This window comes from Schistocerca americana, chromosome 4 (genome assembly GCF_021461395.2).
Source record: "Schistocerca americana isolate TAMUIC-IGC-003095 chromosome 4, iqSchAmer2.1, whole genome shotgun sequence".
Classification (NCBI taxonomy): Eukaryota; Metazoa; Arthropoda; class Insecta; order Orthoptera; family Acrididae; genus Schistocerca; species Schistocerca americana.
In genome coordinates this window covers 619,703,540-619,731,072 of record NC_060122.1, presented here as the reverse complement: position 1 = coordinate 619,731,072, position 27,533 = coordinate 619,703,540, and the positions used below count along the sequence as shown (strand labels likewise).

Below are 27,533 nucleotides of genomic sequence, written 5' to 3'. Positions count from 1 at the left end.
ACAAATACTGTTGAAAACTTCAAATGGCTCAAATGGCTCTGAGCACTATGGGACTTAACTTCTGAGGTCATCAGTCCCCTAGAACGTAGAACTGCTTAAACCTAACTAGCCTAAGGACATCACACACATCCATGCCCGAGGCAGGATTCGAACCTGCAACCGTAGCGGTCGCACGGTTCCAGATTGTAGCGCCTAGAGCCGCTCGGCCACTCCGGCCGGCGAAAACTTCAAACAAAAGCTCTGTGCTTTGTAATGTACGTTTACAATCGTGCACTAAGATTTGTCAAAAAAGTCATTTTTTTGTAATTCTCTCCCCTTCACTATTTTGTTTTTCATTTCGACATTTGACTAACAGCAAAACGTATAGCATCATTACTACCAAATTCAGTCATGTGGGAAGAAATGGTATTCCAAAGACACTTGTGCTTGTACTTGTACTTGGTGGGCAAAATGAAAGTGCACTTAGCATTTGGTCTCCACGATATCAACGTGAGTTCACTATAATGCTCCTCAGACCACTATAGCACGTTTGTGGCTCAGAGACACTAACAATTATACTGCTCACAGATGACGTCGTCATCGGGGAAGACTTCAAGCATGAAGCGATGCAGGTGGTTTGCTGCTGTCAGCGCGTCTTTGATTGCTACCACAGGTCCCGAGCAAGTGCAGGAGACTGTCTCCCATAGCATAATACTGCTCCCACCAGCCTGCGTCTGTGGCGAGCTGTACTTTTCGAGCGGGCGTTCACATCGACGATGGTGGTTGTGGAGATGACCATCGACCTGGTGTAGCAAAAACGTCATTCACACGAAGAGCCGACTTGTTTCCATTGATCGACGATCGAATCCCGATGGTTCCGTGCCCGCTGCAGTCTTAATTGACAATGTTGTTGGGTCAACATGAGAAGACGTAGGGTTGGTCTGCTGTGGAGTTCCATGTCAAACAAGGTACGGTGAACGGTGTGCTTTGAAACACTTGTGAATTCACCAGCAATGTGCTCTTCTGGAAGAGATGCCACAGATCACCTTCTATCCTACTTTACAGAGCAGAAAAGCATCCAAAACCCACATTCTGTGAAGAGTCGTGGACAACCATTCATTTAGCACTTAGTGGTAGTTTCACTGTCCTTCATCTCTTTCCCTAGATGCTCGCGATAGTAGCACGTGAACATTCAACTAGCTTTTCAGTTTTCGAGATACGTTCAGAGGCTCTGGCTAACAATAATCTGCCGTTTGTCAGTCACTTGTCTCAATGGCTGTCCCCATTTTAAGCCCATATCTTCGCTAGGGTGATCCCCCGTCCGTGGCTGCTCCGCTTACTTACTTCTGGTACCACGTCACATGGCCACAATACCACCAAGCGGTATCCAAAGTCGCGGTGGGCAGTGGTCATAAAGTTTTGGCTGATCGGTGTATGAATATATGTATTTGTGTGTGTGTCCGCGCGCGCGCGCGCGCGCGCGCGCGTTTGTGTGTGTGTGTGTGTGTGTGTGTGTGTATGTGGGTGGGTGGGTGGGTAGGTGGGTCGGTGGGTCGGTGGGAAAGACTGACATTGAAGCCGACACGTAATGGGCACGCATACACTGATGTAGACATATTTCTAGCTTATTTCTGACAAATTCGTCTTTGGAATCTTTGGAATGCCTTTTCACCATATATGATTGAATCTTGTGTTAACGATGTTATATATTTTGATATTAGTCAAATATCGAAATGAGAAACAAAATAGTGAAGGAGAGAGGATTTAAAAAAAATGATTTTTGCATCAAATCCAGGAGCACATTCTAATGTGCATTAAAACAGAACTTTTTATGTGTTACGTTTCAACGGTATTCGTTCAGAAATTTAAACTCACTTTTTTAAGGGGGTGTTTCACTCCCATTATGGCCGTATGGGCACGATTTAAAAAATATGTCTCCCACATTGCTCTACTCTGCAACATATTCATACCGATCAGAATCGAAGTGAATCCCTTGGGTATGTTTACTTGCTAGTGATATGACGATATTGATGATTTATTTGTTTATTTAATGGTATGGCTAGGGCCCCCCATCGGGCAGACTGTTCGTTTGGTGCCGGTCTTTCAATTTGACGCCACTTCGGCGACCTGCAGTCGATGAGGATGATAGGATGATGATGAGGCCAGCGCAACACCCAGTCCATGGGTGGAGAAAATTCCCTGATCCAGCCAGGAATCGAACTCGGGCCCAGAGGATTGATAATCCATCGCGCTGACCATTCAGCTACCAGGGGTGGACGATATTGATGATGATAATGTGTTACTGATATTTGAACTTGCTTAGTCTGTGTGACATGCTAGTCCCGATTGAAGTCACATGAAAAGAAGAAAACACAAGACTATTTACACGAAATTTCCACTTATTGTAATGAATGACATCTTTACCAAAACATGTTGTTGTGATCTTCATTCCAAACACTGGTTTGATGCAGCTCTTCACTCTACACTATTCTGAGTAACTACTGAAACCTACATCCTGCTGAATCATCTCACTGTTCTCATCTCTTGGCCTCTCTCTGCAATTCCTTTCTTCCAGTACGAAACTGAAAATTCTTTGATTACTCAAAATGTGTTCTATCAACCGATCCCTTCTTTTTGTCAAGTTATGAGACAAATTTCTTTTCTTCCCAATTCTGTTCAGTACCTTCCCATTAGTTACACGATCTACCCATCTAATCTTTGGCATTTTTCTGTAGTACCACACATCATAAGCTTCTACTCTATTACTGAGTGACCTGTTCATTGTCCGTGTTTCACATCCGTCTTAACACTTGAATTTATATTCGATGTTAACAAACTGCTGTTGCGTGAATTTTAAAGATATTGCTCTTGTTCAGAAGTGCTTTTTTTGCAGACAGACAGTGTGTGTTTTATATCCTCTCTACTTCGGCCATCATTGATTATTTTCGTGCACAAACAGGAACAATCATCTACTACTTTTAATATAAATTTACTAATGTAATTCCCTCGCCATTGCCTGATTTAGTTCGACTACATACCATTACCATTGTTTTGTTTATGTTAGTTTACATCTCATATCCTCCATTCAAGATACTGTCCATTCTGTTCAATTGCCCTTTCAAGTTCTTTCCCTGACAGAATTACAATGTCATCGACAAATCTCAAAGTTTCAATTTCTTCTCCCTGAACTTTAATTCCTCTTCAGAATTTTTGTTTGACTCCTTTCACTGCTTGGCCAATATGTAGATTGAATAACATTGGGGATATGCTACAGGCTTTCTCACTCCCTTTTAAACCATTGTTTCCCATTCATGCCCTACGACTCTTACAGCTAGCATCTGCTTTTTGTGCAAGTTGTTTCTAACCTTTCATTCTGTGTATTTTACCCCTGCTACCTTCAGAATTTCAAAGAGTCGATTAGAGTATGCTCCTGACGCACCACATAAAAGGCTCATATGTTCCTCTACAACAGACTCTGACAGAAAAGTGGGTAACAGCTGTCTCAATCCACATTCCCCCTTCCTCACCACAAATTTTGCCACATGAACATAGTCGCTCTCTTTTAACACTAAACAGTCTAAATCCTTTTACCCAGTCTCTCTTTGTGGTTAAGTCTTCATACTCAGCATCTCTCTTGCGCTTCCACAGAGTATATTTGTCTCTCTCCCACTGACTCATTTTTCTCACATTAATTTAGAATATATCCCACTGCCCCTATCTCTCACTTGCACTGTCTCCTTTTGTCTTTCTTTTTCCACTGACACCGTCTTCACCATACCTCATCAAGTCACAAATTCTGAAGCTCCAGCTTATTTTGTCTCCTATACCCATGTGCTTAAAATTTCGGTTCAAAATGCGCCCTGCCCTATTCCCACTCGTTAAGGTTCGCCTGTCTGGGAGGGTTCAAACCCCCCAAACCCATGTATGGTTTCCCCATCTCTATTTTTCATTTCCACTGTCTCCTCTCTCATCTGCTCCCATTGCTTCTATCGTCATCCATCTCTCTGTCTCTTTTAATATCAGTGACCATTCTCTCACTGACTGTCAGTATCTCCTGCCTCTTAGCCTCCCACTGATACTGTCTTCATACATCTATGTTTGTCTTTTGCTGCCAATTTCTCTCTCCCACCACCACTGTCTCCTCTCTCTTTCTTTCCTGTTGGCACTGTTTCTTCTTTCTTCCACCACCATTATCTCTCTGTTAGTTCTTTGAGCACAAAAAAGCACGAGTATGTTCGCACCCCAAAACTTTTGACGATGAAGGCGGAATGAGGACTGATACAGCTGGTCCCCCACATTTCTATCAATATCTTTTAAAGAGGAACATATCAGCCTTTTTGGTGCTCTGACAGGAGCATTTTTCCGCTAGTTCCCTTCTTTACTCTGCTACATCAGGATGTGCCTTGTACTTAAAACGAACTCCATAGGTCAGTAAGGCTATGAGTACTATGGGACTTAACTTCTGAGGTCATCAGTCCCCTAGAACTTAGAACTAGTTAAACCTAGCTAACCTAAGGACATCACACACATCCATGCCCAAGTCAGGATTCGAACCTGCGACCGTAGCAGTCGCGCGGGACAAGACTGTAGTGCCTAGAACCGCTCGGCCACTCAGGCTGGCGATCAGTAAGGTTTTGACACTTTATTTGTATACTTTGACACAATTAGGTACTTTAACACATGTACATAAGATTAACACACAATCGTTTGCTTTATGTTTTTTTCTGTATGTTTTGCTCGTCGATCGCAGTTCATTGAAAACGCCTTGTATCTTAAACGAGTAAAAACGTTATTAGAGATATTCTACTGAATTTGGAGTCTTTCTACTTTCACATAATCTCTGGGAGTCATTTTAAGTTCTTTTCAAGCATGTTAAGAACCTTTTTAGCCCATTTTTCTTTGTCACTGCAGTACCACTGCAGGAAGTGTCCATTACCCAGACACAGCGCATCATAAAGTTTTCTTGGCGAAAAATGCTGACTGAAAACATAGCTTTGTTACCTCAGAACCCTTGCGATGACCCTAGGACCCTTGCCATGTGTTCAGTACGTCAGTTAAAACTACGGTTACGTCTGATACCACATATTATGTGCGTAAGAACGGTAACTTTGAACCACTGGATCTCAGTAACGGCTAATGATATCGAAAAAAGTTTCAATGTTCCCCAAAAACATCATCTTCACGATATCTGGTAAAAAGTTCGACGATTTGCCATGATATAAATTACAGAAGTGGCCATCCCAACAATTGGTACTTCTGGTACTCGGAAATTATGGTTTTTCGGAATTTTCTCAGGAACAGCCCATGAACAAACGATGTTTTTATAAACTTTCTAAGGTCCACACTAGACCACACATAATACAAAAGGACCAATACATTTACTCAATTTGTGTGGGCTGGAGAAGTGTGTAATGTTTAAATTTTGAACTTGTGCTGTAGGATAGCTTTAGTATGCCAGTTCTTCGGAGAGGTATACCAATGGTTGCCAGGCCAAAAGCTATCCAAGACATCTGATCCCCCATATCTGTAATCAACAGAAACTGAGATATCCCTGAAAAATCGCACTTTCGCGCGCATCTTTTTGGAACGCATAATTGCAGTAACGAAAAGAGAAAGGGTAGTGCTGAACATATGGAGGACCTCACGTCGGATAAATATTTATGTATAAAGAAGCGTGTGAAATCGGAAGGCAAATGGAAGACTCAGATGTGTTGGAAGGACTCTGGGAAAGTGCAGAATATCTGTAAAGGACGTCGTCTACGTTACGTCAGTGCGCTTAGTAATATTCAGGTACCCACTGCTCCAATCCTTGCAGTCCTTATCAAGAAGGCATCGAACTATTATTCAGAGACGCATTGCTGGGGTCGTAACAGATCGGTATAGCAAGGATTCTAGGAGAAATTAAATGGAAATCTTTGGAAGAATGATGATGAGGGTTCTCATGAAGCCCTGTTGAATAAATTTAAAGAAACTATCTTTGAGAAAGACTGTGAAACATTTCTACTGCTTTCAGCGTTGTATAGGTCACGCAGGGGCCAAGAGAGTAAGAAAAGTGAGATTAAATTAAGACGCTTTTTTTCATCGCTCACTATGAGAATAGAATTCCAAGTCGATACTATTGGCACAAAGTACCCTCCGCCGAGCACTATAAAATGGCCTGTAGAGCGAATATATAGATGTAGGTTCCATATTCCACAGCACGTAACGGTCATTGACTTGTTGCGCGCCCTGAGGTGGAACTGCACACTCTTCCACCGTCCCCTTCCCGATCCGTTACACAGGCGCCGTTTTCGTTTTAGTGTGACGTCACTGCTAGCAGCGTGGCGTAACAAAACAGCTCGCGTCTTTTACTGCAGACTGGAGGGAGGGACAAAAAACACGGTGGGCGATGCGTGCCACACAGCTGCGGCGGTGAGCTCATCCCAGCCCGTCCTCCAGAATGCGAACGAACTTTGCGTCGCCTCTGAAGCAGCTCTGAGCTCAGCATGCAGCAGAACACGCCAGCTCTTAACCAAGGGGCAAGCACCTTCCATTAAATACTTCCTGTATACAGTGACAGATACAGAAAACCTCAAGGAGGGGGCGCTAAAGATTTCTTAAGCTACCTTTACTTTTACCGTAATAAAAAATAATCAAGTCACATGCAAAGTTTAAGAAAGTTTTATTTAAACTGATTATACACATATACATGACAATGCCATCTTATGATATAAAAAAGTTACAATTGTGAGTCTGCCAGTACATCTGCTGGTGGTTTTTTTAGGCTGAATGATGACCGGAATCTTCAGATGTTTCTACTTTTTCGTTTGCTTATTACATAACGATCCATTTTATTATAGTGTTACGACGTATGTATATTAGATGCCAATTATTCTCGAATAAACACTATTCGCACTGAAAAATGCAACACTAGTATACTTAGCACTAAAACACACAAGGTATTTCTAATAACTCTAAGCACAACACTGACTGAAGTCCTTGGTAATGGCCAATAATCGCAATTGTTCACTTTTTATCACTTCCAAGTTATCGCGACGATTGTAGCTTTCAAACTGTCCACCTGGCAGAGACTTTGCTTTCTTTGTATGCATTATGTGGTTCGGTTGTTTGGAGAACATTCGCACCCAGAATGTCCGCGACCAGAATTGTATGCAGTGCGAACAAATACCTAATGTGAAAGTGACAAGCCAGTATGTACCTTACGACGTGTAATATAAGGGCGAGTTTCCGATGATAACGTCATCCGGCAATTTATGTGTGTGGAACTTTTATTGTCGATTCCGTTGCTTTCTAGTGCATTTGATAGAGGGCCTATATAGTAACAATGCGTTTTTAGGAATCTTCTGTAAAGTCACTATTACCGGAGACACACGCACAACTCGTAATACGAGTTAGGTATGGGAAACTATTGTTACTTCATTAGTAAAAATATTGTTACGAGACTTGTAACGATATTCTTACTGAGAAATTAGAATCAATTACTGTTCTTAATACTTCACAATCAACTGATCACTCTCACAATCTTCACACTTGCTACAACTACGACTTTTTACTTGTTCATTCTTTAGTCTTAATATTTCTGCTTCTGTATATAAACTAGCTTCCTATTCGGCTACGTATCGAAGGTTCTCTGTACAAGAAAACAATAGTTATTTGCGACTTTTCTCAAACAAATGCCAGACAGAATAACATATCGAGATCACTAGAATGGCCGCGACTTTTCTCGTAGGTATGTGTTAGTATCTATCTGCCAGACGGAAACGGATAAAATACGATGACGCTGACGCGCGTGCTACATAGGAAAGTAAAACTACTCGATAACTCGATTCAGTCGAGTCGACTGACGAAAGAAACGAAGGAATAGCGTGCGGGCTGTCTGGTGGGGGCGGCGCTGATAGCAATGCGGGCGGCCTAGCAAGGGGGAGGGGGGGGGGGAGCGCCCCCCATATGTATCCGCCACTGCCTGTATAACAGTGAGGTGAGATATTTGAATGTTGTTTCAAGTATGCGAAAAACAGATTTTATAGGCTGCCTTCGTGACTTTACGTTTAACCTGTAAATAAATAAACAAATGCAAGGTCACATTTACTAAAATGTAATACTGCAATTACAACATGCTCCACCATCAGGTAACAACTCGTGTTTAGCTCAGCGGCACTGCTCGCAGGAAAAGAACAGTCTCGAAATTCCTACATACCTCTGCATCTATATTACGAACACTACCTAATCAAAAGTATCGAAATACTTATTATAGCATCCGTCCACCCTTCGACTTTATGACGGCCTGAATTCTGCTCGTGACACTCAAAAATTGGTTCAAATGGCTCTAAACACTATGGGACTTAGCATCTTAGGTCATCAGTTCCCTAGACTTAAATCTACTTAAACCAAACTAACCTCAGGACATCACACACATCCATGCCTGAGGCAGGATTCGAACCTCCGACCTTAGCAGCAGCGTGGTTCCGGACTGAAGCGCCTAGAACCGCTCGCCCAATGCGGCCGGCCATGACATTTTAATGAGGTGTCTCACGGGAGGAATGCTAGTCCATTCTTCCTCCGGTGTAGGGACCAGAGAAGGCAGTGGTGTTGGATTCTGGAGCCCAGAGTGAAGTCGACTTTGTAACTCATCCCAAAGGTGTTCCAGTGGGTAGAGGTCAGGACTCAGGGTAGGCCACTCCATTTGAGGAATGATATTGTCCACAAACTCTTGACTCACATATATTGTTTTATGACAGGGTGCACTGTCATGGTGATACAAACAATCTCGGAACTGTTTCGATAGACCTACTGTACACAGCACACTTTGCTGTAAAAACTTGTTTATAATCTTCTGCAATAAGGAGATCACATCCCAACCAAGAAAACATCTCCAAACTGTAACACCATCCCCTCCATACTTCATTGTTGGCCCACACATGATGGCAGGTAACATTCTCCAGGTGTTCGCCAAGCCCATACCACTCCACTGGATGGCCACAGTGTATAGTGTGATACATCATTTCAAATCACTAGTTTCCAGTCTTCCATTGTGCATTGGCATCTCTCTTAACACCACCTGAAGCATCGCTTAGCATCGAATATAGAAATGTGTGGCTTATGAGATGCTGCTCATCCACTTTACCCCATTCTTTTTAACACCCTACGCAGTCATTGTGGTAGCCGGACTGTTGGTAGCACTTTGGAACTCACAAGTGGTTCTTTCATGTGATTTATTTACAGCCACCCTCCACAGTGCTTGACGGCACTTGTCTTGTCAGTACGTGAGGTCTGCCTGGCTTTGATTTAGCTATCATTGCTCCTTTGAATTTCCACTTCACAATCACGCCACCAACAGTTGATTTGGGCCACTTTACAAGAGCGGAAATGACTCTGATGGATTTGTTAGTCAGGTGACAACCAATTAATGGTCCACGTTTGAAGTGACTGAGCGCACCTGACCGACCGATACTGCTATGACTGCTTCTGTACTCATGACTCAATATCTGTATTTACAATCTCCATTTATTCAAGTGGGTCCACCTCTAGAGACATCTAGTGGCCAATTCTGCATTCGATACTTTTGTCTTAAGATTTTCCGTTTGTGGATTACACATTCAATATTTACAATGTGTGCAGTCTGTAAATACTCTCACCTACCAGCACATGTCTTTCTTTGTTCTGGAATTTTTACATTCTGCTTGAAATGTGAAGGTATTTTGCCTGTGTGATACATTCTGTATAACAGTTGGAATAGTTTTATCCTGGTTGGTTCTCCTAAAGATGTTAATAATTGATGTTAAAAAAGTTCCTGCACAATTCTTGTATAATCTTCAGGTTCAATATTTCAGCTTTTTCTCAGGAACTAGTTGCACACGATTTTTTATTCTTCTTATATGCAATTATTATTTACGTTCTCACTTTTGAGGGGTGGAAGGGGTGGCTGTATTGGCAGCAGCCAAATTGCCACTCTTCAATCCTTTAATTACATAACTTATAATCATAACATAAAATAATTTAGGAAGTTAAAAAAGGCAACCATGTTTATAACAAGATGAAGGACTTCATTATTTTTTTCATTTGGAATTGGGTGGTGTGCATAGCGTCGATTGTGGTTGGAAAGGAGAGTAGATTTTAGGGATGAATGTGTTGTCTGAAACGAAATCAGGATTGAAATTTCATTGGAAAAGAACATGAAATGTGTTGAGGTGTAAGCCAGCATTCTCAAGCATGTAGGAGATTACAAGGTTTTGGGACTGAAGACTATGGGAGATGTACGAGAAGCCAAGGTCCACTAGGTGTTCGATGTGGTGTGATAAATTTATGAGTAGGTGAAGGGCACAAGAGGGAGGAGGTAGTCAAATATGGAAAGTGAGGTGGAGTGCACATATTGTCAGGAGCGGGAGGAGTAGAAGTCCACGACACAATGGGTTAGCTAAGCGCGGAGCAGATGAGGGTTTTATATGTGTGGATGACGCTCGTGGTATTTAATACCCATTTTTGCTCAGTCAGTACTTCTGTATTATTGTGTGGTTTTTGGCTGGTTAGTAGCTGAGGGCTTCAGGTTAGTTTCTAATTGTTAGTCCAAAATATTTTGGATTTTTAGTTAAATGGATTCCACAAAAAGTGCAGAATCCTTCATGGCCTTCATGAACGAATTAGTCTTTACAACTCAGTGACATAATTTCTTTAACATATTTTATCTCAGCAGATATATGAGTGAGTTCATTGCATTTATGATCTGTGCATGAAATACTCTCCCTGAATTAGTGCTGCTTTGACTGTGTAACACAGTAGTGCAAGCAAAGTCTGAGAAATGGTTTTAGTGAAAAGGCTGAAACAGCAGATTACATGATTCTTTCCGAATGATGTGGAACTCATACCAAGGAAGTTTTAACACATCTTTGGGCGAACCAGTTATGACCAATCTGTTACACCTGGCACGCAGAAAATATTAGACGAGCAAAATACCTTCAGCTTCAAGAAGAATGTACCAATCCCAATACCAAAGAAGACAGACACTGGAAGACGTGAGTTTAACTGAACCAGTTTAATAAGTTGTGGGCAAATAGTGGCACAGATTATCTAGGTAATAAAGAAACAAACAGTAGAAACTGACCATAGGGATTTCAGTTTGTGTTCTGGAGAAATGTAAGATACACTAAGTAATACTGATACTGTGACTTAACCAGGATGACAGATTGATGAAGAAAACACTGTGGTTAAAAAGCTCATGATAAAATTGAGTGGAAGACACTTTTTGAAATTCTGAAGTTGTCAGTGATAAAACATGGGAACTGAAGGATTAACTACAACTTATACAGATCGTAGTTCTAAGAGTCGAAGGACATGAAACAGAAGCACTAGTTGAAAAGCAAATGAGGCAAGGTTGTAGCCTATCCCTGATGTTATTCAATGTGCACATAAAGCAAGCTGTGGAGGGAACTACAGAGTAATTTGGAATCTTGTAATATTATGCATGAGATCCACTTATGACAGCATAGCTCTGTCCAACACAGTCATCCAATAAAATGCTTTTTTAGTGAACTTGGCTTGTGAAGTTTTGCAGATCATCCACTGACAATGTCAGGAATATATGAAATATTCAAGGTTTGCCAAATGACACTGTAATTCTGTTAGAGATAGCAATGGACTTGCAAATCAGTTGAACGGAATGATTAGTATCTTGAAAACAGGTTACAAGATAAACACCAAGAAAAGTAAAACAAGAATAGTGGTGGTTAATCATAATAGATCAGGAGAGGCTGAGGGGAAAATAAGGCAGTGAAAGTTGTAGACAAGCTTTGCCATTTGGGCAGCAAAATAACTGATGATGTCAGGAGTAAAAAGGATGTATGATGCAGACTGGCAACAGTAAGAAACGCTTTTCTGAAAAATAGAGGTATGTTAATAACAAAAGTGTTAGAAATTGAAAAAAAGGTCATAAATAGTGCAGACAGAAAGAGAATGTAGTAGTGTAGAAAAATGCCAAAGATATGATTGGTAAATCTGATAAATAATGAAAAGGTATTGATTCAAATTAGAAAGAAAATATATTTTGACTGCAAGGTTTGTGTGTGTGTGTGTGTGTGTGTGTGTGTGTGTGTGTGTGTGTATTTGACAGGGGATGTAAAGCTTAAAATTTATAGAGGAAGTTGTGCCTTGGCTGCAGTAAGGATGTCACAGTAGTCATGCAGAAATGAAGAGACTTTATAGGACAGGGTGAGCATCTCCATGAGATGTAAACATTGAGTATCATTTCCCTCAGCAGTGCAGTCTCCATGGAAATTAAAGTAAACCTGCAGGTGGCATGCCATTCAAACAGCCACAACAACAGCTCAAAAACCCTTATATTCCAAATATTTTTAATCTGTAATTGCTTGTTGAGCAACCAAAAGAGTTACATCACAATCTTTCATACAGTGTGCCATTTGGGTGCAAAAATACCATTGTTCTGTTTTGAAAAACCAAGTTGATGCCCATATCTTGGTGATTAATTATGTTGCAAAATAGTTTTACTTTTTAATTAATAAGCCACTTGTCACTAAATTCATCTAAGTGGAGAGAGACTACCAATATATCATTACCTCTAATATAGCTTTAATGGTTCAAAACTTATTTGAAATTAAAAACTTTGGCACCTGTCCCTTTATGGTCTTCATCTTGGGAAACAAGTGGAAGTTGCTTGGTGCAAGATCAGGGCTGTAGGGCAGATGAGGGAAAATTTCCCATTTGAATAAATTAAGGAGTTCTTTAGTGCAGTTTGCCATGTGGGGTCAGACATTGTTGTGCAAAAACAAAATTTTTGACATCAGCTTTCCTCGGCCTTTGTTTTGACCTGCTCTTCTAAGGCTGTGTAAAGTTTGACAGTACCAGGCAGAATTTATGGTTGCTCCACGTTTGAGAAATCAATAAGAAGCACACCTTGCCTATCCCAAAATACAGTCACTATCAGCTTCCTTGCTGACAATGTTTGCAAACAATTTGTTGGTTTTATTTGTTGGTTTTTGGGGAGATCTTGTGTGCCCCCATTCCATGGACTGTAATTTAGTCTCACGATTGACGTGTTTTGCCCAAGTCTCGTAACCGGTTACGATTCGATCCAGTAATGAATCACCATGTTTGTGGTAGGCCTCCAGAAACGTCAACATAGCCCCCATTCACGGTGCTTTATGGGGCTCTGTAAGCGTTTTGGGCACCCATCGTGCACAAAATTTGTGGCAGCCTAGCTTTTGAGTGACAATTTGAAACAACAAAGTCCATGAAACTTGTGGGAAAGAAAGGAAAAGCTTTTATTGTGAAGCAACAGTTTTCACGATTCGTTTCATCAACTTTAGTGACAAGATCGTCAGTCACAATGCTCGGGAATCCACTCTTCTCTTCATCACAGACGTTGGTTCAGCCATTTTTAAACTGGATGTACCATTTCTGGACGGAACATTCACTCATTACATTTTTTCCACACACTTTGCCCAGTTCACGATAAATTTCTGTAGGTTTTAGGTTTTTTGCCAACAAAACTGTATCACAGACCTCACCTCACAACTGGTGGGATTTTTGATTGCAGCACATATTTCAAATTCAAATATTGAAATAACTAGATGTGGAGAAACATTCCTGCTGTCATGGATGGATGCCGACTGAGCTGCTGAGCATGCACATACCAATATATAAGTGATTGGCGTGTGCCTAGCGGCATCAGACAGAAACGTTCCCTGTTTTCTGAATAGCCCTCGTAAAACACTAGATCTTCTCTTTAGGACTGTTCTTAGTAAAATTTGATATAAACAGTTGTTGGTTTACCTTGCCATTAACGTATAGTGTGGGAATGTTATTAGAGGTGCTTCGAGTCAGGGCAGCGCCTATATAACATACATAGAAACACTATAAAAGAGCCCAAATTGGAAAAAAAACATAGTGATGATAATCAATATCTACAGTTAATTTTGGATGTCAATACAAAAAAGGTCTTCTCTTTAGTACTGTTCTTAGTAAAATTTGATATAAACAGTTGTTGGTTTACCTTGCCATTAACGTATCTTCTCTTTAGGACTGTTCTTAGTAAAATTTGATATAAACAGTTGTTGGTTTACCTTGCCATTAACGTATAGTGTGGGAATGTTATTAGAGGTGCTTCGAGTCAGGGCAGCGCCTATATGACATACATAGAAACACTATAAAAGAGCCCAAATTGGAAAAAAAACATAGTGATGATAATCAATATCTACAGTTAATTTTGGATGTCAATACAAAAAAGGTCTTCTCTTTAGGACTGTTCTTAGTAAAATTTGATATAAACAGTTGTTGGTTTACCTTGCCATTAACGTATCTTCTCTTTAGGACTGTTCTTAGTAAAATTTGATATAAACAATTGTTGGTTTACCTTGCCATTAATGTATAGTGTGGGAATGTTATTAGAGGTGCTTCGAGTCAGGGCAGCGCCTATATAACATACATAGAAACACTATAAAAGAGCCCAAATTGGAAAAAAAAACATAGTGATGATAATCAATATCTACAGTTAATTTTGGATGTCAATACAAAAAAGGTAACAGCTAGACAGAAAGATATTGATATTGCAAAGCACTTAATGCTAGTTTTCTTCTCTAATATATTCCTATCCTTAGTAATAATTTACGATGATTTATTACACTGTTACTTATTATTCTATTATTTTGTTTGCAAGTGAAGTGAATAAATAATCTGAAGAAGTCACAGAAAATAACCTTACATATTGGTCATTGTACGTCTATTTTTTTATGATAAAAAACCTTACCTAGCTGCAGTGTTTACTTGACCTGAAGGATGTGAATAATTTGTTATACTGTTCCTAGAAGTATGCATGTGGATATCTATGTCCATTTTGTAACTAAAATTTATCAACCATTTGTGTAACTTGCAGGCAAAAGACTACAAAGTAACACATCAAGTATACTTTGATATAACTCATGGAGATGAAGATCTTGGAAGAATAGTAATTGGGCTCTTTGGAGGCATTGCACCAAAGACAGTAAAAAATTTTGTTACTATTGCCACAAAAGGAGTTGATGGTAAAACGTATGCTGGCTCAGGATTCCACAGAGTGATTAGGAAGTTTATGATTCAAGGTAATTTCTACTAAATGTGATAATTTTATCCTGAATGTTTGTTTCCCCATCTTGTTTATAGTGATCATTATTTTCTTATAATTTTTGACATTAAAGACATATTCATTCCAATAACACAAAGTACTGTTTGGTACATTCTCCACATGTACTTCACAAGTTATGTTGCAGTATATGGTGGTGTGCACTTTTGATACCATTGTGATTTCCCTACTTTCCTGTTCCAGTCACAAAATGAATGGGGGAAGAACAACAGTCATTACCCATTCATATGTGCTCAGATTTTTCTGGTCATTTTGCAGGTAATGTATGAAGGAAGAAATATGTTGCTTGACCCTGTTTGGAACATATGCTCTCAGTATTTCTGTGTTATCCTCTCTGTGATGCACATCTCTCTTGTAGTATCTACCATGGGACTTTCATGAAAATCTTCATGGTGCCCTCGCTAAATAATCCCGTGACATATGTGCCACACTTCTTTGGAGCTTCACTATTAATCTGTCCTGGTAAGGCTCCTAAACTGACAAATAATGTACTATAGAGTGGTCTCATGACGGTGTTGTAAACAACTTATTTTGTGGCTGATTTACATTATTTAGGTTTCTTCCAGTGAATCCTAGCAATATCTTCTCCTTCTCCTACAAATAGTTTTATGTGGTCATTCCCCTGAAGGTTATTCCAGAAAGCTACTCCCTGATATTCTGTTTACTACAGTGAGGCTTAGTGGTGAAGTGACAGATTGTCGTTCCAGCACTCTCATGTTTAATTTCTCGCATAATTTTTATGTCACACACTGGTTCAAAGTCCAAATTAATACTGTAGGTCCCTGGGTAAATCAGCTCAGAACACAGTGTAAGGCAATACTGTGGTGTTTGAGCTGAACTTGGTTTGATGACAGCTTTATTTTTTACCTACTGCTTCAGTAATTAATTGTCAGTAGTGTAAATGACTAATAATTGGCCTTATTCATTTTTATGCACATTACATTAAATTTATCTGTGTTAAGGATAAACTGACAATCCATTTGAAAACTGGCTATGATGTACTGTCTGCTTTCTGATAGTCTTTCTACTGTTATATGTAGCAAACGTAAATCTTTAACTATAAACAGCTTTATAATTTAGTTTATTTACCTGCACATGTGAAACTGTGGTTGCATACAAATTACAAGAAAATACTGGCCAGTAAATTGCAAGCAAATTTTATGAAGGAACTCTAAATCTTTTAATACAAATATAGTAAAATATATAACTATATTGATGGTATTTTGTAGGAGGACCAAGTCCACAAAATTTTTTCGCTGTTTAAACACTGCAAAATTTTACTACAGGACAGGAAGGGGTTGTTTTCTCAACGTGAGTGGGTTCATATTAGTCATAATGTGTTACTAGTATACTTTACAGAAGCTCCCTCCAGCATCTGCTTCTGTCTGTTGACATATAACTAGACTTGCTCCACATGTTTGAAGGCTCTCCTTCATGGTGGCTTTATTGAACATACTATATGATGGAATGAATGATCAACAATGCATATCTATTATACCTTGGTGATTTTTGATATTCTGATATTTATGAACAATTAAAATCTAATATTCCCTACTGTCAAAGTGATTTGAATTTATACATCAATTTTCAAGATAAGATAGTGGAACTGATAGTAGTTCCAGCTTGAACACACAAAATAGGTAGTGTATGATTTAGTCTGTCAGAATGTGAAGGAGGCTATGCCAATCAGATGGGCGAATACAGCAAATGATAAAATACAGCGGGCCAGTGTGGCCGAGCGGCTCTAGGCGCTTCAGTCTGGAACCATGCGACCGCTATGGTCGCAGGTTCGAATCCTGCCTTGGGCGTGGATGTGTGTTAGTTAGGTTTAAGTAGTTCTAAGTTCTAGGGGACTGATGACCTCAGATGTTAAGTCCGATAGTGCTCAGAGCCATTTGATAAAATGCAACGAAGAAGATTCAAGTCCCCAAGAGATTTTCCTAACATTGTTAAAGGAAGGGCAGTTGGCAAGTCATAAAATAGACACTGAAGTCAAGAACTATGTATACAGTATTTCATATAATTAATATTCCTTTCTGTTGTGTATAAAACATAGCAGAATTTCATGTTCCTCTTTCCTCCCTGCGGAATGAGGAGAAAGCTGGAAAAGGTTACGAAAGGAGGGCCACTCGGATGGCAGGTTGTGAGGGATCCATCTACTGTGAGGAGGAGGGGAGACAAAATCAAGGGGAAGATGTTGGAGAGAGAGAGAGAGAGAGAGAGTAGGAGGACAAAAGTAGTACACTGTTCCTTTTCTGCTTATTGAATTATTTTTGGCATTTCTGAATTGTTCATTGTTATTGATTAATATACTGCAATCTCCAAATAATAAAATATTTTGTACACTTTATCTTCCCATTGAATACTCTCAACAAAGTTTTGTATTTTGCTCTCTTTATATCCATATCATTAAAATTTCCTCATAGATTTATTTACAATTTATTGGTTAGTACTTTCTTGTACTTAGAATGGAATCACAAATTATGTACATTAAGTAAAGCCAGAAATCTGTACATGTTTCAGTTTTCTATAACTAATGGAAAAGAGACCACCCAAACACTAGCAATATAACACAGCCAGTTCCTGCACATAGCTAACATGAAGCTTATTTTGGAAAAAACAAGTAGGAAACAAAGAGTTGTTATTTAGTAAAATAAAGGACGTGCCACCTCTTTCACAATGGTATTCCAGTGCCCACTCATCATATAAATTTCCTGGTACATCCTTATACCACACCTAATCTCAATCCTTTACCACATAGGTTATATCCCGTGAAATTCACAGATGCAAGACCTGTTATGTGCATCCCCACAGCATTTGCCAGTTATGTCCCACCACAGGCATATCCTATCCTATCAGAGGCAGGGCCATCTGTGGAAGCAGTCATGTCATATGCCAGCTCTGCTCCATCTTCTGCACTGTCTTTTATGTGATAATGACCACTCATATGAATGGCCACAACCAAGCTGTGGCCAAGAGGAGAGTTGGCCAATCAGTGACAGAACAGGCAGCCATGCACAGCATGCTCGATTTCAATAGCTGCCACCTGGATCCTTCCCACAATGTCAGTTTCTCTTAATTACATAGATGGGAACTGTCCTAAAAATACAGCCTTTGATGTCACCATCCTCCTAGCCTTAATCTCTGATTACCTGTATCCTGAACTCTGTGCTTGTCACTTCATAAGTGAGAGTATGGTGGTGCAATGTTCCTACCCAGTCTTTTTTATTTGCATATCAGCTGCTCAACACCTTTCAACTAGAGGGTGAATGGTTACCATTATTTCTTACATTATTTGCATTTCCTGAATTTCAGCAGACAGTCCTCATAAACACACACACACACACACACACACACACACACACACACACACAGTGGTGTGGCATGTCATATTTGGAGGATTGTGGGGATTATAAGCATTGTTTTTAAAGCATGAGTAGCAGTTTTGGCTGTGTAAATCTTCATTAAATAATGTAGGCTGTCTGTTATTGATAATGTAGTGTAGAGAAGCTAGTTGTCATGCTGCTCTCTGTGGAAAGAATTGTTTTGACTGATCCTGAAAGCCTTAGGATTTTCCCTCATGATTGGATCTGCGAAACTTGGTATTTGAATGAATGGGGTATGTTCTTCAAATATTTATTTGAGACACTTATCCATTACTGTTGATCATTAATGAGGAGAGAAACTTTTATTTTTATTGATACACAAAAATGCAAATGTATGGAGGAAAAAAGAGCATGATAAGCCCACCCAAACATAAAAATCACAGGCAGTGTGAAACAACAATTTTCTGTATAAGTTTTGTCAGTTTGAATGATTGGCAGTAAATAATAAACAGCAAGCCACAACCAATAAAGCTCTGCACTCGACAGTGATTCATGTCCTCCCAATCACAGAGACAAAAGTAGTGGATTCAGAAAACAATGAGGACATTTTTCCCTGGCTGATAGCTACATTTTTTGAGAAGAGGACCCACCATTGTGTAATGCTTGAAAATTACCCCTGCTTACACATCATATTTTAACTATGTGTATTTTATTTGCTTATAAGAGGGCAGCCATAAGATACGTTGAGCATTTACCACCAGTTTTATCTGATGACGAGATGTATGTTGAAGTGTTAAAACATTTTGGTCACTCAGGCTCCCCTCCTAAGCTGTTGAGAGAGAGAGAGAGAGAGAGAGAAAGAGAGAGAGAGAGAGAGAGAGAGAGAGAGAGAGAGAGAGAGAGAGAGAGAGAGAGAGAGAGAGAGAGAAGGTAGTGGCATTAATTTATAATGCTGTTTTATTTTTCATCTGTTCTTAGCATCACCTTCTTTATCTATGAATATTATCAATTACTTTTTAACATGGTTTAACATGCCTTGAAGCATATATAACACAAAAATTTATAATAAGACTAGTTAATGTGTTTTAGGCAGGTATCCATTGAACATTGCAACATGAAGACGGCTGGTGAATGATGACTGTTCAATCCACTAAGTTCATTGAGTGCCCTAAGATTAGATTAGATTAGATATACATTTTGTTCTACAGATCCTAACAAGGAGATCTTAAAGGCTGTAGAACATACCACCACCACCACCACCATCACATTATTGCAAATAAATACAAGTACAAATAAAATATTTGCAGAGGATTTACTCAGTTTGAAACATTATTGCCATTGTAGAGAACTATGACACTAATGTCTTTAATGTCAGTACAAAAATTGTCTTTCCAGGTGGTGACATAGTAAACCATGATGGTACTGGATCAACAAGTATTTATGGAAAATATTTTGATGATGAAGGCTTTGAGTTGACACACAGTGGGCCAGGATTTATTAGTATGGCTAATGCAGGTAAGTACTCTCACTAATCAGCACTGTCTTCTTTTTCTTTTGCCTTTGTCCAACATTGGTGCAGAGTCAGCATGGTTAGTAATGGATTTGGCACGGTTAACTTAAGGGGTGACTGGATGCCCTTCCTGTCACCACCCTGTTACCACCAAGGATGGAATATATGTAACCCAACTGTCTTCATGCAGAGTTATTCATGTGAAAGTGAGCAAACGTTTTTGAAATGATTATGAATTATGTAACTGAAGTGGAACTTGGGTACCAGCCTGAGATGTGGGAAACTGCCTACAAACCACATCCAGTCTGGCAGCACACCGATCCTTGTCGTTAATCTGCCAAGCAGATTAGGTCTGCGGCCAGTGCATTTCCTCATCCCAGAAGCAGCACCTTAACATGCATGGCTATCCAGCAGGTACTGATCAGTCTTTCTTTCTCTCAGTGAGACTCCTTATTCAAAGTTCCTAAGCATGCAGATGGATAATAAATAGAGGGGGCACCATTACATGAATAAGTTAACTTAAAAGTTCAGTTCTGCCTGCTTTGTGCTTAGAAATCTTTCTCATTGAGTTGACCTTTGGACTGGCAGATTGTTAGCATACTTTCCCTCAATACTGTCCTATGGCACAATCTTCTGAGGTAATGCAATTAAGTTCAAAAAACATCTGTTCTACTGAGGCATGCAGCAAGATTATAGTATGAAGTTGATAATGGAACATATTGCAAAAACCGTTTTTGGGACCTAGGGATTCTTAAATTTTTGTAACACTTCATGTACCACCTAACGATATTTGTGGTTCATAACGAGAGTGAATTTAGATTAACTGTAAAATCACAACCTCAATACCAGAGTAAAAAGTCGTTTCCCTATGGATTATGCATCCCTCTCTAGGATTAAAACTGGAGTTTTGCAGTCTGTTGCAAAAGTCTATAGCAGTTCAGTGACAGGTATCAAGCAGGATGCTGAAAATCCCCAGATATCTGAAACAAAGTACAAGAAACCTTTGGTGTTATTCTTCCTACCATTTAAATCTTTGTATTTTGACAATTATTGATGAATGTCCTTTGCTTACCGATATTTCTCTTTTCACAAAAAATAATGAAAAGCCATACATACAAATGGAGAAAGCTGACAGAAAAGTCTGTAAAAGATTATGTACAGAAAGCTTCCAGCTATCCAGGTCTTGCAGACCCAAGGCTGCACAGGTACCTGAACAGTATGAATAATACACAACATACACATATTCAAAAGAAATTTATATGTACTGTATTTACAAAACATGCTGTGTGTCGCATTTGAAAGCCCAGTACAGTACTTACACATTACTTTCCAGAAACAATGTGTTGGAAATTATCAACCTTTAAGCCTTAAGGAAAGGGTTAGGCAAACATATAGACAGAAAATCAGTTACGGACTTGTTGCAAGTTCAGAGCCCCTGCATTGACCTGAAGATGAAAGGGAACAAAATGGAAAACTATTTCAGGGGTGTTTGACAGTCGCATCCTGCATCATATTCATCATGAATCACATGTATAATAGTCTGTTCTAAACTAAAATACTCATTCTACTTATAACAGAACACTTCACACTTATTTAATTCTTTCAAAATTTGCCATACTGTTCATATTTAAACATTACCCAGATGATCAGGAACTTGCTATGTATAGTTTGCCCATAAAACAATAATATTCATAACAATGGGCTGCTCACGACTTTTAGTATGACCCTTACAGAAGCTCAACTAATTATCTTATTTTGTCACTTCCTCAGGTAAAAATACAAATGGTTGTCAATTCTTCATAACAACTGTTCCAACACCCTGGCTTGATGGACATCACACCATATTTGGCAAAGTGAGTTACTGACATCATTCTGAAATTTGTGACACCTTGGTATGTGAAACAAGAAGCAGAATATATAAAAATAATAATTGTTTTCTTCTTTCAGGTTGTCACTGGTCAAAATGTTGTTCACATGATAGAACACGTTCCTACTGATTCGAATGACCGTCCACTGAAGCCAGTTACAATCAAAGAATCAGGCACCATAGACACACCTGAGCCATTTACTATTACTGATGATCTTTATGAGTAATTATAAATATCAGCATTCCTACACACTGCATAGATGGTTGATACCACCTTTAGAAATTGATCTTTAGATGTGCATTGAATGTTATAATGCTATATTTCTGTATCTGAGTGGCTGTGAACTATATTGCAGATTGTGTGTTAGTTCAGGATGCAGAGTGATTTCCATGTATAACTGCTTCAGTATACATCTACATGCAGTATCAAAACTCCTTGCACAAACTAGTCACCAAATAGCTGCATGTTGTTCTGCATGTTTCCAAGGCTTGTAAGCAACTGTGATGTCATTTTTAATAATTGTTCCTACACTTATAAATTTCTAGAATTCCATGGTATAAGTATTGTTAGCTTCTTATAGTTGCCTGAAAATTCTTTTCTGATTCTACATTCGTCTTCTGTAAATTTTTGAGACAATGAATCATTTGCAAAATTCATTTGTTACATATTTCAGTCATTAATAATTTATAAGCATATATCTAGAAAATATAATACTTAAAAACAGTAGAAATGACCCTCATATAAATTTTCGTACATTCCTCTTTCTTCGCTTCTGAACCTCTAAATTGCATACACAAAATACGCAATGTTTTGGTTTGCAAAAGTTGCTTTAACTGTGAATGTGGACACAAGCTAGTGAGTTTCAACTGAACAAATGAAAAACAAAATGTGCCAGACATACATTTACTAGTTTCCACACATCCACACATACAAAATCATTTCTGGATTTTTAGATAATGGTTTACACACATAAACATTATTTAATGTCAAACTTTATTTAATGCAAGTCTATGATTTCTTTTGCATGCTGCAGTCTCTGGGCATGGATCAAAGCATCTGCAGTGCCTCTGTTCTTCTCGTTTTCTATTCTGTCTTTTTTCCACTGGATGATAAAAAAACTGAACGTTTAAATATTTAGGAAACATAGGTTGCAAAAAAAGTTAGGAGCATGTTTTGTAGAGCTCTGCATACAAAAGCAAATAGTTTTTCACTTTCACTTTCATGGAAACAAGTGATAATAATCATGGCAAGATGTTTGGAACAGTATGATTGGATTGCTCTTGTTTTATAATAGTTTTTGAAGGAAGATTTAATTTCTTTTACAGATGTATTCTAAGCTGTTGTATTTTTTATTTGTGCAATGACTTTCATAATATATTATTTTCTTTCTTGAGAAAACTTTGCATCTAAAAACCATCTTGAAGATAATTTCTTACAGGCTTGTAAATTATTCACAATCTGTTCAGATGAACATGCTTCCTTAAAATAGTGTATTGTTTATTTTTAAACAGTACCAACAATATAATTGAATAATGTTTTCATATATAATCACTAACTCTGAAAATTAAGGAAGTTGTTACTAACAAACTGATATGTGTTGAGAAGCAGATGCTCAGAAGGAAAAAGACTGCAATTTTTCAGTGAAACAAGGCAGAGAAAGCTAATTTAAGTTTTCATTTATCCAATTCATTTTACATTTGCTTATTAATATGGTTCTAAGACATTTTCTGAATATGAGCCCAAGGAAATTCCAAAGAGAGGAAGAAAAGTAAGAGTGAATCTTATATAAATATTCAGACTGTGACTTAGATGCCTGTACAAAACAAATAATAGGCACATAAAAGTAAAAGTATCATACAGCAGAATAATTATTTCCACACTTAGTAATTTCTGTAGAATCGGACTTATCAGTGACAAATTTTTATGAAAAGCAAGGATAGAGTTTTTGATAGTTAAAAGTTTTCTCAAGACTTTTTGTGATTAAGAACATCCTTCAGTTTTAATTTGATACATTGTGACACAAACCTATATAAATGATTTTTGTAGCAATCAGAGCTTTAAACTATGATTTAATAATGTGTTTATAACACACAAAATTAAAATATTTTTCCTTTGTAATTAGGTATGTAAATGAAAATGTGATATTTAGTTCTATTTATCTCCAGTTCCACCAGAAATTCCATTCCACCAGTCTTCCAGCAAGTTAACAAACCCTCTTAGGATATGAGTTTTTATACTATTTCTACAACATGTAAATGTGTATATTAAAATGATTTGCATTAAAGTAATGCACAATTTGATGACAAGAAAATTTGTGATTGTTCCTGTTCCCATAATGTCATACTTAAACAAAATTATGCCTTCAACCTACATTTTGACTTCCTTAAAATATAGTTTAAAGCCATCAGTATTCTACAAATGGACCAACAGTGATTTCTGCTAGTTATGTATCACAAACTAGTTGTTTGGAGACAGACAGAGAGAGAGAGAGAGAGAGAGAGAGAGAGAGAGAGAGAGAGGGGGGGGGGGGGAGGGGGGGAGGGAGAGGGAGAGTTCATAACTCTACATTTTTAATAAATTTGCAATCTAGGGTGTGTTGAATGAGTAGAAACCTCAATATTTAGTCTCATAGAACATTACATCCTGGCAGAAACACAATGCTAGATGGCTAACTTATATTTGAGCCTTGGGAGGTAAATTCCAGTTAACGTCAGTGTTCACATTAATCTCCATACAATCGAAAAGTGTTAACCACTCTTACTTTTGGGCTGAGGGAGGTAAATTACATTTAACATCAATGCTGCTATTAGACAGATTTTTAACTGTCCCAGTACAAAGACAGCTAATAGTTTTTTGTGTTCAGTTATATAAATGCTAAGGTATATAGTAATAATGTAATTCCATAATTATCAATGTGAGTAGATTATCTTCACTTGAAATTGGTTGTTAGTCTGTTTTACAGAAGTAGCCTTCCATGGCTGGCTCTGCCATTTATAACTCAAGTCATCCCATACTTCTGAAGACTCTCCTTCATGATGAGATTTATGGAATACGATGTGTGAATGAATGAACTTGTCACATTTGTGCCCATGTCATCATACATGTAGGTTCTGGCCTCGTCAGACATTTGATGGAGAAATTACATTAACAAAGGAAAATTCAGTCAAGAAAACTAACAAATGTGAGACAGAATCCCTGGCTAGTTGTTACCTTTTGGTGGCAAAATGTGTAGTACTGCTGATACATGCACATAAAAGTAACAATGATTATATTATTCTAGCTTTAAGAGCTGTTAGCTCTTCTCTTGGGTAGAAGAGAAAGATAGAATGGGATCTGAGTGACCTGCCTTTCCTTTTTAATCTCTCCAACTCAACCCCATTTACCTCCCTGAGGAAGGAACTAATAGTTTTGAAAGCTGTGATAATTTCATTGCTTCTACCTTTATGTGTGTGTCTCTCTGAAGTACAAAATATTTCACCTCCTGAAGGTTAGCATTAGTCAGCAATACTGCCTCATCTCTACTAAATTACATCAACACTATGCAGTGTCCAAAAAAAATACATCCATAAATATTTGTAATCTATAGGGCATTTGTATTTTTGCACATCTCATCAAGAACAATCACTGACATCTAAAGAAAAGTATGCTATAGATTAAATTTCTTCATCCATCTAGCCACCCATTTTGTTTTGTAAATCCCACTCTGAAGGAGAACCTTTAGGGATGTGGAAGGAATTGGGGGATGTGTTAAAAAATTGAAGCAGCTGTTCGAACTGCATTAATAATTAACTTCTCTTTAACTGCTTTAAACTTTTTGTGGTTATTCTAGCTAAATTTAACAGACAAAAATTAATATCAAAAGTTCTATTTTGGACCAAGTCCATCTCTGACAACATTAGGCGTGTCATCATCACTGCAATGGTCATCACATTATTGTATGTAACAGAGGGACATTTTGTTGAGTCCTGTTTTGGTCTCTATGCTAGTAATGGTTGCATCAGGGTTTTATGTTCAAAGAAAAAAACTATGGCTCAAAACTACCTGACAAGTGATTCTATTCTATATATTATGAGCTATACCTTGACATACATCACATTTAGTAGGGTGCAAAGTTTTCAAAGAAATTTTCTCATTTACCTTCTGACAACCCACTTACTACTAAATATTTCAGACATACCATAGCTGTGGGACCACTGAACGAGAAATGTATCTAATTTAATCTTATTTCTTGCCTTACAAGTTATCAGCTGGACACACAGTACTATAATAGAAATAATTATTTCCACAATTAAATAACTGTGTACAAAGCAGAAGGCCAAGAACAAGAAGAGCATTAGCATACTAACAAGTGAAGCAACCCAGCTTAAACTGTTGGAACTGAATAAAAATTATTTTAAAATAAAGAGATGAGAAGTAAAGATTACAGAAGCCCAGGTCACTAAACAAACAATACTGTGTAACAGGTAATTATGATCAGCAGACTTGCAACAGTCATAAATGAGATATCATTTGACAAAACGCTAAACTTTTGCTAGAAACAATGATTGTTAACTCATGTAATTCTTAGAAGGCCTTGTTTCCAAAAAGAGACATTGCTGTGTTGTATGTTCTTACTTTGTCCTTCATCGAAGTGCAACTGAAGAGTTTCAGTGAAGTGATGAAAACACAGCAGAAAGGAACTATTTGCAGAAAGGATTTGGATAATGTAATTACTATGACTTTTAATGTAAAAAAGAAAATACTTTCCTGATGTTGCAGAATTCAGTTAAAATCATAAAATATAGCTTTTGATATTGGCATACTGCAAGATTAGAGTCTAACATTCTGTTGACGGTCAAGTCATTAGAGATGGGTACTGGGTACTACTGCAGAATGGATACATAAAAACAAAATTATGTAGCGCATCCATATGCTGTCCGTGTCTAGTGTGCATACTGTGCCATTTTGATACCAATTGAATGACAAATCACCAATTTTGTATTTTTAAAAAGGATCATTCTTTGATAGACACATAGAAATAAACAACAAGTTTCCCCCACAGTCACCTTTCCTCCTCTGACAAGGTCAGTCACTCTTAAATTGGCTTCTGAGTGACTTGGCACACACTCTCATCCCTCTACCATCCTAAACACCCTCAACTACCTTGTCGTACCTACATTTCAGACTGAACACGTGGTCACAAGTATTAGGAATACTATCTTTATTTACATTCAGGTGTATTTATCTGCTGTACTGGGAGTTTCACCTCCGATAGGTAAGTAATGCTTTGCTTATATGTCTCACATTAAATCACTCTACAACATTTTCAGGGTTTAACAGAAATGTACAGCCAAATATTTGGGATACTTTCCACATGTTGTTGTTGTTGTGGTCTTCAGTCCTGAGGCTGGCTTGATGCAGCTCTCCATGCTACTCTATCCTGTGCAAGCTTCTTCATCTCCCAGTACTCACTGCAACCTACATCCTTCTGAATCTGCTTAGTGTATTCATCTCTTGGTCTCCCTCTACGATTTTTACCCTCCACACTGCCCTCCAATGCTAAATTTGTGATCCGTTGATCCTCAGAACATGTCCTACCAACCGGTCCCTTCTTCTTGTCAAGTTGTGCCACAAACTCCTCTTCTCCCCAATTCTATTCAATACCTCCTCATTAGTTATGTGATCTACCCATCTAATCTTCAGCATTCTTCTGTAGCACCATATTTCGAAAGCTTCTATTCTCT

At 38.4% G+C, this 27,533-nt stretch overlaps 1 protein-coding gene across 1 annotated transcript in view; it reads left to right on the top strand.

The window, feature by feature from the left end:
- LOC124612820 (peptidyl-prolyl cis-trans isomerase B-like) overlaps positions 1–24,121 on the top strand; it is a 56,436-nt gene extending 32,315 nt beyond the window's left edge. The window contains exons 2-5 of the mRNA XM_047141240.1: positions 14,861–15,065; positions 19,828–19,947; positions 21,713–21,795; positions 21,890–24,121. Coding sequence (XP_046997196.1) covers positions 14,861–15,065; positions 19,828–19,947; positions 21,713–21,795; positions 21,890–22,036 — 555 coding nt within the window. The 3' untranslated portion in view covers positions 22,037–24,121. The remainder of the gene's footprint in view (positions 1–14,860; positions 15,066–19,827; positions 19,948–21,712; positions 21,796–21,889) is intronic.
- The last annotated feature ends 3,412 nt before the right edge of the window (positions 24,122–27,533 follow it).